The 15714-nt window shown below is 43.0% G+C and overlaps 1 protein-coding gene across 1 annotated transcript in view; it reads left to right on the top strand.

The window, feature by feature from the left end:
- The window catches only part of LOC112223674 (thrombospondin type-1 domain-containing protein 7A-like), a 93241-nt gene that overhangs the window by 29974 nt on the left and 47553 nt on the right, over nt 1-15714 (top strand). Inside the window, exons 2-5 of the mRNA XM_042311996.1 lie at nt 3235-4066; nt 7809-8063; nt 9029-9210; nt 15325-15480. Of these exons, the coding sequence (XP_042167930.1) occupies nt 3235-4066; nt 7809-8063; nt 9029-9210; nt 15325-15480 (1425 nt within the window). The remainder of the gene's footprint in view (nt 1-3234; nt 4067-7808; nt 8064-9028; nt 9211-15324; nt 15481-15714) is intronic.

The following is a 15714-nucleotide window of genomic DNA, read 5'->3' as shown; positions in this document are numbered from 1 at the left end:
TGATTTACAATTTGGTGTTGTTTATAAAGAAAAAAGAAGGTCAATGTTCATTTGGAAGTGAAATGAAGTGTCTGACCATACTTTAGTAACTTAAGAACTTATGATGCATTCTCTTCAAATGCAGACTTCTGTACTACCCCTTAGGAATATGTGGAGATTGTCTCTTCATCCTTTGTCTTTCCATGGTCTCTCTGAAGGGATACATAGTTTGGCCTTGTGGAATGCTCATCCGATTGTTTTCAAGCTTTTTGGCTAGATTGTTTGTAGGCCTTTTAGCTAACTAATTGCTCTACTGGGTTTAACAGGGGCTCAACTTGGCATGTTCAATATGTTGACGTTCATCTCCGCCAAGGGTTATGTGCAATTGTATTTAAGAGGGCCTTTTGTATTCCATTTCACTCTGTGCTGCAACTGAACTTTCCTCGGAGTTGGGTATGGTAGTTTGGGGATACAAGGTCCTCGGCTCGCTTTAATTTTACAGTTATTTTTTATAGCTTTGGCCATCTGAGATGTGATAGCACTTTATTTTAAGTGGTTTTCCTAAAGCAAACCTAATATGCTCATAATAACACCTGTCCAACCTGGTCCTGACATTCTGTAGAATGACAGACGTTTTGAGTGCTCTATGAGACACCTAAACCAGAAGTAACGACAGGAATTTCTTGGCAATAGGACCACCACTAGTATCTGTCAGACAGCAAGGACAGCTCAAAATAATCCCTGACCTTGGCAGTAAGTAGTTCCTGTTTTAGAAGGATCAATAACAAGCAAACACAACCAAGTGAACAGCTCTGTGTGACTCCATCCTTAGTGAGGATGACCCTGTGGGAGCCAAAACATGTCTGTTCATTAATGAACACATGGGGACAGAGAGATCCGACTGGCTCTCCAACAGTGGGGATATAACATTTCTTACTCCAGCCTAATCTGCTGATTAGAGTTGGGAGTATGTACACTTGAGCCTATGGGAAATCTGTTAAGGCCCTTGGAAATTATGTAAAAATGTTAACTAGGATAACAAAAGAAAGAAAACTCTCACCTGAGTTATATATTCAAGCAATAAGGCCCGAGAGGGTGTGGTATATGGCCAATGTATCACGGCTAAGGGCTGTTCTTAAACACGACGCAAAGCGGAGTGCCTGGATACAGCCCTTAGCTATGGTACATTGGCCATATACCACAAAGCCCCAGAGGTGCCTTATTGCTATTATAAACTGGTTACTAACGCAATTAGAGCAGTAAAAATAGATGTTTAGTCATACCTGTGGTATACGGTCTGCTAGGGTTTCATTTACTCAGGCAAACAGAACATAGGGATAAGCCTTGGGAATGCTCCAGATAGTTTACCCCCTGCCTCTTTTGTGCCGAATACCCGAAGACACCCCATTTCATAAGGCTATTAAATGAACCCCAATCTGATCGGTAGCTAACGGATGCACAGACATCCCCTGAATCACAACTATATATGATACATGTGTAGTATGACAGCAGGGCATTGATCTTGTGTTGAAATAGGGGGAAAAAGAACAGCCATGTGTGATGTGTCTTGAGGCTTCTGTCGACATGCTGATACGCAGATTGAAGCCAGTTCCTGCCTGCGAGATCAGCAGCTGAGCGATGAGATGAGTCCACTAATAGGCTGTCATCTGAGGCATTTGGTTCTGATAATTGCAGGAAATGTTTCAGCCTGTTTCAGGCAGACTAGGGTTCTTCGTCCTCCACAAGGGGGGGAATCGGTTTAGGGGTGCAACGTGGGTAAACACAAGGCACCCTCACCCGGATACCACTCAGCTCGAGGCCATCATCTAACACAATCAATTCAAATCAAATCAAATTACATTTTATTTGACACATACACATGGTTAGCAGATGTTAATGTGAGTGTAGCAAAATGCTTGTGCTTCTAGTTCTGACGGTGCAGTAATATCTAACAAGTAATCTAACAATTCCCCAACAACTACCTAATACACACAAATCTAAAGAGGTGAATGAAAATATGTACATATAAATATATGGATGAGCGATGGCCGAGCAGCATAGACAAAGTGCAATAGATGGTATAAAATACAGTATATACATGTGATATGAGTAATGTAAGATATGTAAACATTGTATAAAGTGGCATTATTTAGAGTGCATTGTATGAAGTGACTAGTGATCCATTTATTAAAGTGGCCAGTGATTGGGTCTCAATGTAGGCAGCAGCCTCTCTGAGTTAGTGATGGCTGTTTAGCAGTCTGATGGCCTTGAGATAATAGCTGTTTCTCAGTCTCTCGGTCCCAGCTTTGATGCACCTCTACTGACCTCGCCTTCTGGATGGTAGCGGTGTAAACAGGCAGTGGCTCGGGTTGTTGACGTCCTTGATGATGTTTTTGGCCTTACTGTGACATCGGGTGCTGTAGGTGTCACGGAGGGCAGGTAGTTTGCCACCCTCTGGAGAGTCTTGCGGTTGAGGGCGGTGCAGTTTCCGTACCAGGCTGTGATACAGCCCGACAGGATGCTTCTGTAAAGGTTTTTCAGGGTTTTGGGTGACAAGCCAAATTTCTTCAGCCTCCTGAGGTTGAAGAGGTGCTGTTTCTCCTTCTTCACCACACTGTCTGTGTGAGTGGACCATTTCAGTTTGTCTGTGATGTGTACGCTGTAGATGGAAGGGGTTGGTCTGAGATGAAGCTGTACATTAGTCTCCTCTTCTTTCTCGGTTGTCCTGTGCTGTCACTAGCCTGCGGATAACAGCGTCAGAGCACAACATTGTCACGGATTAGGCTGAGCTGAATGACTCAATGAACAACACCACTATTAAGCCGCAGCTTTTCTACTGTGATTTGGTTTGGCGTCGGGGTAAAAGTCAGAGAAAGCTCTTGTGTTACGGCTGCAATGGAGACTTCATTCAGAGTAATAATGTGGAGCTGAAAGGAGAGCTATAGTAGAATAGCTGATGTACTAATCTTTTAGTGCATGAATTGTCAATGTGCTATATGCCTCTGTCAGCGGGTATGAAGGCGTGGTCGGGGTTCTCTATGACATTACTGGTAGACATTACTGGTCTCCATCGATCCGTCCACTGCGCCTGTGGATGATATTTATATGGTTTGCTTTTTCCAAATGATTCATAAACTCCCATAAATAATCCCTTTCCCATCAACTGATATACTGTATAGTGTGCACTGTATCCACTTTGCCATTTGATGTAAAAAAAAAAGGTTATTTTAACCCTGTCTGTGTTGTGTTCCCAAGGGCCATGGGGCAGATGTATGGGCAGTGACTGTGGTCCAGGTGGCAGCCAGAGTCGGGCTGTGTGGTGTGCCCACGTGGACGGCTGGACCACCCTCCACACCAACTGTGACCAGTCCCAGCGGCCGTCCAACCAGCAGAACTGCTTCCGTGTGTGCGACTGGCACAAGGACCTTTACGACTGGAAACTGGGTGCCTGGAACCAGTGTGTGTCCGTGTCAGCAAGGACCTTTGGGGGCATGCGGCCATACTTATGCAATGGGGGTGAGGAGGGCATTCAGACCCGGGAGGTGGGCTGCATACTAAAGTCAGACGAGTCTCCCGGAGACGACAACATCTGTGAGTACTTTGAGCCCAAGCCTCGACTAGAGCAGGCCTGCCTCATCCCCTGCCCTCATGACTGTGTAGTGTCTGAGTTCACCCCCTGGACGTCCTGCTCAAAAACCTGTGGAACCGGCCTAAAGAACCGGGTGCGCAGTGTCCTGGTGCCTCCGCTCTTCGGGGGTTCCGCCTGCCCCAACCTGACTGAGTTCCAGACCTGTAGGCCAGGGCCTTGTAAGGGGCCTGAGGGGGTGTACAGCCTCAGGGTGGGGCCCTGGATGCCCTGTTCTCTCCCCATTTCCCGGCCGGTGCGGCAGGCCAAGCGTAGGAAGGGTAAAGTGGAGGCCAGGGAGAGGCCTGGGGTCAAAGACCCTGATACTAGGGAGCTGATCCAGAAGAAACGGACCAGGAACCGGCTCAACAGGCAGGAGAGCCCCTTCTGGGACATCCAGCTGGGATACCAGAGTCGCACGGTGTCCTGTGCACACAGGAACGGGAGCACGGTGGGACTCGGGTAAGTGGCTCAGCATCAGTATTTCAGGGTCCTTAGTTTGTGCCTGTGTGCTGGTTGTCCTTTAAAATTGTACTTTTAGTCTAAATGGGCAAACCATGATATGTCATTGGTCAAAGGAAACCATGTGTTTTGTCCTTTCAGAACTGTAATTCATCATAGTGAGTTATCTCTTGGCTTGTCCTTAAATAACACGCAATCTTAAAATAGGCACAACCTGCCACATGTCTAAACAGGCCTTTGTAAGGGGTTGTTTTTATCTTCTTCAGAACTATAAGCACAGTATTATGTTTTGAGGTGATGTACTGTACTGATGTACTGTGGATGACAGGTAAGGGAATGGTTATTTGTCTCTGCTTTGCTGTCAAAGCAATGGAGCACTCCCACTTTCTGATGTCTACTTTCAACGGGGGAGATGACAACTCTATATTCACTGGTGCTCATTCCGTGACAGGGATTGAATCTTAGCCAGCACTTTGTAAAGCACTTTGAAAAGTCTCATGTGATCTCCGACTGTAAAAGAGCAGGGTGAGTTGCACAAAGCACCTCATTGTATTGGTATTGTTACGTGTGCAGGTGAGGAAAGATAAAAGCATTTCAAATCAAAAAGCTTGATTATTAAGAGTAATTTCAGTTCAACTTAAAAAAAGTAGAGTCATTTATTTTTAAATGCTGTTGACCAAATACTTTTTATGAAAATCTTTCACATTAGGAGTATGGTTCAGGCTATCAATGTCTCAGGTTCTTCACATACTATATCTTATATAGGATATACAGTAGACAAGACAGCATGTCTCCCTTGCCTTGAAGCTCTTTCTTTTGTGTTGAATGATGTCTTTGTTTTACGCTGAGTGACAATAACTTCAAATGTCAACACAGTACAGTACCTCTCATCTAGGAATCCATGAGGTCTTTCATCTCTAGCAAGGAGAACTACAGTCTCTGTTATATAGCCTTACATCCACATTATGTATGTGTCCCATGCTACAGATTTGATCAATTATGTACTAAATATATTCATTAATGCGCTGTTGGGGCCAATTTCTCAGCAGTGGCTGGGATCAAATATTTCAAAAGAACCGTGAAAACAAATCTTACGCCCTTGGGAATGTAAATATTAATCTTTGACTTGTTTATTTCTGGTTCTGAAATATTTATTGTTGTTTTTGCCACTCCAGAAAAGTGGAACAAACTTCCCAGCAAACCAACATTGTTTCTGTGAAAGTTCCCAGAACATTTGTTAGGTTGCGGCAATGTTCTCATAGCACAACAACTGTCCAGTTACGATGACGATTATACAATATTTGTATAAAACACTTGCCTGATGTTGCAATAACATTCCCAGAACGTTGCCCTCATATTTTGTTGCAGCGGTTTGTTATAAAAACTTTACTGGTACATTGTGTTATTACATTATCTGGAAACCTAATGAGAACATTTGGGGGAATGTTCTGTGATGGTTGTTACAGATGTTATGCACAACATTTTCGTGAATGTTAAGAGAACATTCCAAGGATATTTCCTTTAAAACATTTTTTGAATCAAATAAAAACATTCTTTGCACGTTTTTGGGATGTTATAATGTTAGATGAAACCCTAACTAGAACTTAATGAGAATCTTAGCTAATGTTCTGGGAATGTTCCCGGTTTGCTGGGTTCTCTCTGAAGCGATACCCAGTGAATCTAGGCAGTCGTCCTCCGAACATCTTGCTGACTTCATTTCCCTTTTTGTTTGATGTACATCTGTCATCATTTGGCCACAGCTTTCTCTTGAATCATTAGACTTTGTTTTAGCCTGGTTGTAGAATAGTGGCTGGCTTTACATGTAATCATATGAAAACAGAATGCATGTGTAGGCTATTTACTGTAGAGTTCCAGCTTACATGTTGGCCTCTGAAGTTTCCATTTACCACCAGAAGCACTTCTAGAAAGTATCACTTTACATCTTTTAGCTTATGCTTATGTTTCTCTTCACTGGCCACACTGGCCTTCCAACCATTCCACTCACATCAAGGCGCTAAAAAAGATTGTTAAAAGTTTTCGCCCAGGGTTTCACATTCCCTGACCCACATAGTACAGCCGGTTTTGTAGGCTTCAATTGTACAACATGTTTCTTAGCCAAAGCCTCGTGTAAATGAGCACGTTTGGGTTCAATGTGGATATTCTTCAGAAACCAAACTCTGTTTTGTGGAATTTCATGGCATTTCTTGTTGTTTGTCGTATAACCGTTATTGGTTTTAAAATGAGAGGTTTGAGTGTTTTTGAAATATTATTACTCTCTTATTTCAAGTGAAATTGTTTGTCCCCGATCTGTCTGACTGACGGAGATTTTTTCAAAGTATGACTACTTTAAAGACTTTTAAATCCCTACAACAATGCAGAAGGTAATAAAATATACTTAAAGAGATCGAGATGCCGTGAAAAGGGTCAATGGACGCTTTAAGGCTTTTTAAGCATGTGTGAAGTTTCATCTGAGTCAGGAAGCGAGCCATTATCCTCACTGTGTCACAGAACCTTTGTTTTAATTCCTGAATGTTGTTCACTGAGAAAGAAACACCAGCGTGCCTTGCTGGCAGCACAACGGAGCTTCGTCGTGACGTCACACCTGCAGGCCCACCACATCAACGAATTCAAAAGGTATCTTTATCTGTGGAGACAGAGGGGTTAAAAACACAAGTCAGGCTCTTTTTCAAGCCTTTTTCAAACCAGTTTCACTCGTTTCTAGCAGAAGTGTGAGAAGCTAGAGGTGAAGTGTGGCATCGGCGTCGCCTAAATGAGAGGTTTCTAAATGAAGCCGAGCTGTAATTAGCAGTAAAAGCTCGTCAGCCGCAGCGCCTCAGGGAAAGGCAATGCACGCAACAGAGCAAGGAACAGAAAATGGCCGGCATTAATTGCTAATCATTTGAAGGAGCTTAAAGAGGCAGCGTTTATTCATTAGCTCTAATTGCAAGTTGAATGATTAACAGAGTGATTGCTTTTGGTGATTGATCAGTTGTGGTTACTACTCTGATGCTTTTGAGGCACTACCCTTTAGAATTGATGTAGATATGAACCTAGTATAAGTAACTTTATGTATTGTATTACATGTACAAAACCCCTCTTCTCAAGGTCCTTTGAGCCGGATTTGAACCAGCAACCATTTCACTACCTAAATGTGGGGGCTGTTGTACAAACCCTTTCCATCTTTTTTTCTGCATTGTTTATTGTTTATTAAGTTGTGATGATTCTGAATGAAGGGTTGAGTACTATGGTTCAGTGCCAGTCAGTTCCCTAAGGACTCTTGAATACAGCTTATTACAACATGCTTAGTATAATGTACATTCTACTATAGTACAAGTATTAGTACATTATAGTATATGATAGTATTAGTATCATGTACTTCCATCCAGCTCATTGATGAATGACCCCTGGCTTCCCATTGTCTTCCCGACAGGTGGTGGTGTCACCCAACACAGCCGTCTATCTGTCGTAAAACAATGCTTCCTTGATGAATGACACACTGCAATAGACAGGACGAAAACCAACATTCCACAAATTCAATCAACATACGCCAAATTCTATCTCAAAATGTACCTCAACTGTCTTTGAAACCCACTGACCACTTGTTCTAGGACCACCAACACACACAGGGCTCCCTCAGGACCAGCTTTCACATCCACTGTCGCAAATTACAGGCAGCTCGCAGACTGATCTCAGATTACTGACCTTGCCACTCCTCTGCTCTCGCCTCACCTCTGTGTTCCAGTCGGTGTCTGCCCAGGGACCTCCCTCTGACGGTCCAGTCCTGCATCCTTGCTAAGGACTGTAAGCTGAGCGAGTGGGCAGACTGGGGCCCCTGCTCCAAGGCCTGTCTAGACCCAGACCCTGAGTCCCCCCGGGGCCAACGCTCCAGGACCAGACGCGTGCACCAGTTCTCCGTGGGGGAGGGGGAGGACTGCCCACCGCTGGAGGAGACGGAGCCATGTGACCCTCAGGGGGATGGAGTACTGCCCTGCGCCACGTGAGTGTCACTTAGTGTCACTAGGATGTGTGGAAGTTATAGTTTTACACTGAATATATGGTAAGAAAGATACGGAACATTTATGGTAGGCTTAGAGCTTGAATGTGGGTTAAGTCAATGTTGTATTAGCGGAATTTAAAATGATGAAATGTCGTGTCCGAATGTAATGTATTACACAGTAGTACCAGTCTGTCGAAAGATACTACCGTACATAGTTCAGGAACCTGATAGGCCTCCAGGAAGTTTTCAACAAATTGGAACCACTTAGTGCACTAACATCCCAAAGTCTACTGGATTCTCACTGACAGAGGTGATACATTCCTCCTGTTGATTTCCCATTAGCTACTTCACCTAGCTAATTCGCTCTCCTGGGTGGCCCGTAGGAGTTTGTTTGCGTGGGCCTGTGTCTGTGGTGGAGGAGAGAGCATATGGAGAAAGATTGGTGCAAGTGTTTGAGCTTTTGCAAGACACCGACTCCAGACAAGTGGAGTCTATGACAATATTGTCTCTCCTGTAACCTGCCACGTAAACACACACACAGATCATATCCCGTCTTTACACAACCATTCACATAACACTTGAGCTCTCCTGTTCCGATTCTGCGAAATACTTCAAAACCACACCATCTATAAAACTATCAGTCGTGACATAGCCTTTAAAATTGACTCTTTTCATGACTAAAATGTATCTTTTCATATTACTCATGGGTTACACGGATTGGAAGCAATTAGCCAAACATGGAGCTGATAGCTGTTGAAGTTGTAGTAGAACGATAAGGATTAGTGTAATTCAAGTTTGGCAGCTGCAGCCTCAGATGCAGGTAGAACAGATCAACACACAAGTCACAAATGTGTTTTTATAACACAGACATGTCAGGGATTTGATTAGCTAAAGAAACATCAGTCAGATTTTAAATGTGTTTTGACAGCATAACCCCCACACACCCATCTCTGTCACCGTCACAGTTACACCTGGAGGACTACAGAGTGGAGCGACTGTAGGGTGGACTCGTTGCTAAGCCAACAGGACCGTCGGCGTAGCAACCAGACCGGCCTGTGTGGGGGAGGGCTCCAGAACCGAGAGGTGTACTGTGTCCAGGCCAACGCCGAACTATTGACCTACCTCAACAACCTCAAAGACAAAGATGGTAATGAGGCGTTTCTATATATAACACTTTTCCATAACATAGTATTTCCTATATATAAGGGACTGATCAAAATGTATTGGGGGGAGGGGCTGGTCCAAATCAAGGAGTCACAAAAATATATACGTCAAAAATATTTTCACATGACCCTCCCCTTGTACATTAACATAAATGGAACACCCTTCCCCCTCATAGAATTAACTCTAAATCATGTTTACGACCCTGTGTTTATAAACGTTGATATCGACTTCAGCATACTTTTGTTTCACAGTCGAGGGGCCAAAAGGTCAGGGGTTTGCAGACTACCCCAGACGAGCCATATTTATAATTGTATAAAATATATGCAAAGAGTTTACCACCAACAGGTTTCTGTGCCAATGCACCACACGATCAAGAAACGAAGCATATCAACTTAGGGTACTTCGATATCATGGTTTGTGTTTTGAACACCACAATAAATAGACTATGTCAATCTTGACAAACAGAAAATACTTCCCTCCCTACCTTGTAGGCCTACCCAGTATAGAAGGCTTGACAATCTCTGAATGACATTCAACTTTTTAGTGTTTTGTAACAGATGGCTCTTTCAGTTTGGATCGATTGAATGATTTTTTTTGCCAGTAAGAAATATATACATATATACACAAATATGTTTTAAATAAGTCTGGGACTTATTTCCATTGTGGTCCCTACTTTCTACTATTTTCTACATGAATACATATACTTACATTACACAGATACAGACAAATTACAGAGATACAGACAAGTTACAGAGATAGAGACCAAAAAAATGCTCAGTTTAAGTCCAATTCCTACCAGCTTGTTTGGCGGGTAGAGTATTCTTAAGATGATTAGGGCTGCTGGTGAACCATGATGTGCAGGCATAATCAAAGCCACACGGGATTAGCGCACTAGCTTGGTTTCCATCCAATTGGCGACAGATCTTCCAAAATCTTCATAAAAACAATATGCCATTTCAGAGTTTTCTTTAGGAAACAACATGACAGGGAAGACGTTGATTTACCGGACATTGAAGACATCGACCAGGTTTCCATATACATTCAGATCCGACCTGGCTCCTCCAGCTCCATCCATAAACGAGGGATATTGGCCAAATGAGCCACGCTTACGTGTGCTTAACCTCCCTGCGCACGGAACCCGCTAGCGGGCTGAAATTCCACAACATACGGTGATCGCTACATAAATAGTCATATTAAACATTCTTGAAAATACAGGTGTCTCACATGTATCGAAAGCCTAGAATCTTACTAATCCTACTGCGTTGTCTGATTTAAAAAAGGATTTACTGCGAAAGAATACGATGCGATTATCTGAGCATAGAGCCCCATAAAAAACAAGAATTTTAACCAGCACAGGCGTAACATAATCACAAACTGCATTCAAATAAATTGTTTACCTTTGACGATCTTCGTCTGTTTGCAATTCCAATGCTCATTGTTACACAATGAATGATCTTTTGTTTTTGTTTATTTTTAGCCCCCAAAAAACTCCCTAGTCTTTGCTAATGCCAAGTATACCCATAACATGATGCACCCATCACCATACTTGAAAATATGAAGAGTGGTACTCAGTGATTTGTTGTGTTGGATTTGACCCAAACATAACACTTTGTATTCAGGACAATAAGTTATTACTTTAGTACCTAAACCGGATGCATGTTTATTGGAATTATTTTGTTTTGTACAGGCGTCCTTCTTTTCACTCTCATTTATGTTAGTAGATTGGAGTAACTACAATGTTGTTTATCCCTCGTCAGTTATTTCCTATCACAGCTATTAAACTCTTTAACTGTTTTAAAATCCCCATTGGCCTCATGGTGAAATCCCTAAGTGGTTTCCTTCCTCACCGGCAACTGAGTTTGGAAGGGTGCCTGTATCTTTGTAGAGACTGGGTGTATTGATTTATCATCCAAAGTGTAATTAATAACTGCACCATGATCATACTCAATGTCTACTTTTTTTTACCCATCTACCAATAGGTGCCCTTCTTTGTGAAATATTGAAAATCCTCCCTTGTCTTTGTGGTTGAAATTCACTGCTCAACTGAGGGACCTTACAGATAATTGTATGTATGGAGAACAGAAATGAGACAGTCATTCAAAAATCATGTTAAGCACTACTATTGCAGTCCATGCATTTTATTATGTAACTTGTTAAGCAAACTTTTACTCCTGAACTTATTTAGGCTTTCCATAACAGAAGGGCTGGAGACTTATTACCTCAAGACATTTCAGCTTTTCATTTTGAATTAATATATTAACATTTCTAAAAAGCATAATTCCACTTTGACATTATGGGGTATTGTGTGTGGATCAGTGACACAACATCTCAAATTAATCAATATTAAATTCAGGCTGTCACACAACAAAATCTGGAAAAAGTCAAGGGGTGTGAATATTTTCTGAGTAAATGCTTGCCTGTACTCGGTGTCACTAACTGTCGTATGTCTTTATGTCACGATCGCAATTTGGGCTTCTTTGCATTGACAATAGTCTCTCTCTCTCTCTCTATCTAACCATAGATACTGAAACCACGTAATTTCCTCCCGCATGTTGAAACACACGTTGCTTTGGTACGCAGTTAAAGATTGACTGACATTAAAGGAGAATGTACTAATGATTTTTGTTGAAATGTATGTGCATGTTTGTGTTCCCACGTGTGTTTGTGTGTGTATGCATGCGTGTGTGTGGGAGTTAGAAGGGAGAGTGTTCTTATCTTCCTGGCGCAGGATTCCTCTTCCTCCCCATCAGGGGGGTAATCTCCCCAGCTGGTACATAGATAGAGGCAGACACAGGCAGACAGTGCCTCAGTGAAGTCTGCAGCAACCACCACTGCATGCATAAACTAAATCACCACGCTCCTAGAAGAACACATCTTTAACAACAGGTCCAGGATCACCTTACCCTCCCTAAATCCAAACCTTAACCATTCTAGAGGGGAAAATCCAAAACTGACTGCTGATCAGGTTCTAGGGGTAACTGGATTGATCTTATTAGAGCACCTTCAATATACATTTTTAAAGATCGACAAGTGTATCCCTGCAGCGCTTCCCATCCTTATTCTTTCTACAAGTCTCATTCTCATATTGGAAAACCGCTAGACTCCTGTAACAGCACTTAACGTATGCCTCAACATCCAAAACCCTCTCCCTTTCCAGTGACGGTGTTGCTAATAGTTGTATCTCCCTGTGCCTGCAGAGGGTCAGACCTCAAACCAGCAGAAGCCTAGTGTACCCCCTCTTCTATCCATCAGCTTTGAAGTTACAGGTAGGTGCTTTAGACCAATCCGAACCTCCCCTCTCTGCCTTGTAGGTGCTTTAGACCAATCCGAACCTCCCCTCTCTGCCTTTTAGGTGCTTTAGACCAATCCGAACCTTCCCTCTCTGCCTTGTAGGTGCTTTAGACCAATCCGAACCTCCCCTCTCTGCCTTGTAGGTGCTTTAGACCAATCCGTACCTCCCCTCTCTGCCTTATAGGTGTTTTAGACCAATCCGTACCTCCCCTCTCTGCCTTGTAGGTGCTTTAGACCAATGCGTACCTCCCCTCTCTGCTTTGTAGGTGCTTTAGACCAATCCAAACCTCCCCTCTCTGCCTTGTAGGTGCTTGAGACCAATCCGAACCTCCACTCTCTGCCTTATAGGTGTTTTAGACCAATCCGTACCTCCCCTCTCTGCCTTGTAGGTGCTTTAGACCAATGCGTACCTCCCCTCTCTGCTTTGTAGGTGCTTTAGACCAATCCAAACCTCCCCTCTCTGCCTTGTAGGTGCTTGAGACCAATCCGAACCTCCACTCTCTGCCTTGTAGGTGCTTTAGACCAATCCGTACCTCTTTTCTCTGCCTTGTAGGTGCTTTCGACCAATCCGTACCTCTTCTCTCTGCATTCTTCTCCTCCTTGCTGTTTCTCTTCTATTTTTTTCCTTTCCATTCCTAATAATGTTTCTCAGTTGAAGTATGTACTGTTAGCATGCATTTCTGTTTTGATGGATGACAGTGTTTTGATAGGTTGGCCTCTCCACAGATTTTGCGTCTCAAGTGGTGTAGTTTTCTGAAACACCAACATGTGTTTTCAACTAAGTTTGAGAATAAACGGTTTCAAGAAGTGGTACGGTAAAAGGACATTAAAGTATTTGCCTGGCACATCGGGACAAGTTTTTAAGCCTTTGTGGGAATGGTGAAATAACACACGGTTGTTTTTCCAAATGGAATATGCAAAGCATCTGTGAGATGTTTTCCCCCCTGTTTTTCTACTCTGGCACACCAACAAGCAACACTCACATTAGTAGCGCTAGGGGACATTTGTTATTGTAGTTTCAATACAATGCAGGAAATACAAGCACATTGTATAAGTCGTGTAATGAAGATGCTGAGTTTTTCTTCATCACAAACACCACTCATCTGTTGGTCGACAATTTCTATTCAGAATGGATTGATGTACTTAGATTTAAGTCTGCTCTGCACACTAATAATACAAGGATTATCAGGCTTACTAAATGCAGTATTGGACTATTTGTAAGGGAATAATTCCTTTTGCATATCAATTTCAAAGCTGTGCTTGCTTTTCACTGTACGCTCGGTAGAATTATTTTTCAGCTCTCTTTGACTTGATAAGACTCGAAGCGCTGAATGTGTTGTTGGAGCTGTCAGACTTAGGGAGAGAGACGTGTGAGGACATCTTGATCTTCAGATCCTGCTTAGTGAGAAAGTGTGTTTGTGTACAAGTGTAATTGATTGAAAGTGTTGCATCCGCTGATGCAATGTTTGAATCATAGATTGAGTGCCTGAACGTGTATGTGCACATATACAGGTGTGTGCAGGTGTGTGTGCGTACATGCATTTGTGCATGTGCATGTGTGTGCGTGCACGTCTGTTCGCGTCCACGTGGGCGCCCACGTGCCTCTGCACATTGCATCTGTGAGTGTGTGTGTTCATATGCTGTGGCAGAGGGGTGTAAATTTGACAATGTAGCCAATGGTAGTGGATTTTGCCTTGGCCAATCTGTTAGGAGATCAAGAGCCTTTGTTGCATCAACCAGAACAAGCAGCACTGTGCTATGTTCCAAAACAGCTTTGATGTGACAGACACACAAAACCACTCACCAACTTTCCACTCCAACTTTCAAACAAACCCATTTATTCAAGTGCATTTAAGAAACATCCAGAAAATGGTGTCTCACAGACGGCTTCACTTATCCTCCTGCCGAGAAAAACAATCTCTCTTTTGTTCCTTTGCGTGAAGTGAAGTTCCTCTGCGGGAATATACGCATCGTGTACACAGCTTCTAAATCTGAAGCGTTGCAACAGGGGAATCATGGCAATGGATTATTCTTCATAGAATATGTATGAGAGGAGACACTGCAGCTCTCTCACACCTTCAGTACAGCCTTCATGTGTCTTCAGTGAGAGTGGTGGGCCGTGCTTCATGTTGTTTCAAGTGTTAGATTGCGCTGAAAGGTTAATCAGAGTTCATTTATCACCCTGAAATGCTAACAGTGTGCTATCAGTGGGGAGATAAACAAAAGGAAATGACAGCACTTCACAGACCTTGTTTAAAAAAAATATATATTTATTATTTAACCTTTATTTATCTAGGCAAGTTAGTTAAGAAGAAATTCTTATTTTACAATGACTGCCTGGTAATAGTGGGTTAACTGCCTTGTTCAGGGGAATAGTGGGTTAACTGCCTTGTTCAGGGGAATAGTGGGTTAACTGCCTCGTTCAGGGGAATAGTGGGTTAACTGCCTTGTTCAGGGGAATAGTGGGTTAACTGCCTTGTTCAGGGGAATAGTGGGTTAACTGCCTTGTTCAGGGGAATAGTGGGTTAACTGCCTTGTTCAGGGGCATAACGACATATTTTTACCTTGTCATCTCAAAGAACTTGATGTATGTAGTCCCCCCATTTGAGTGACAAAGTTACAGAAGGCACAAATATCATACCCCCAAGACATGCTAACCTCTCACCATTAGCATATTTTTTGGGGTATGATATTTGTGCCTTCTGTAACCTTATCACTCAAATGGGGGGACTACATACATCAAGTTCTTTAATTTTTAAACAGACTATACTGTAAGTATGCCTGTCCCTTATTTCCATGTCTCTAGCATCCCGTCCTGTGGACAGCAAGCTGTGTGGGGGTCCCATCCCCAACACGTCCCAGCTGTGTCACATCCCCTGTCCCATCGAGTGTGAAGTGTCCACATGGGGGGCCTGGGGACCCTGCACCTATGAGAACTGTGACGTCCAAGAAGGGAAGAAAGGTGTGTGGATAAGGCTTTGAGTGGGACTACTGTATGTCGATCACACTTTATTTGGATAGCCCCATATAAACGATCTACAGATGGTCACACTAGCAACAAACAATCAAATACTTGCTAAGGTTAGGGTTAGGGTTAGGGTTAGGGTTAGGGTTAGGGTTAGGGTTAGGGTTAGGGTTAGGGTTAGGTTTAGAATAGAGGTTACGTAAGAGTTAAGTTTAGGGTTAGGATAATGGT

Source organism: Oncorhynchus tshawytscha, linkage group LG03 (genome assembly GCF_018296145.1).
Source record: "Oncorhynchus tshawytscha isolate Ot180627B linkage group LG03, Otsh_v2.0, whole genome shotgun sequence".
NCBI classification, from domain to species: Eukaryota; Metazoa; Chordata; class Actinopteri; order Salmoniformes; family Salmonidae; genus Oncorhynchus; species Oncorhynchus tshawytscha.
Note: the sequence above shows the minus strand (reverse complement) of the source record. Positions and strands in the feature narration are given on the sequence as shown.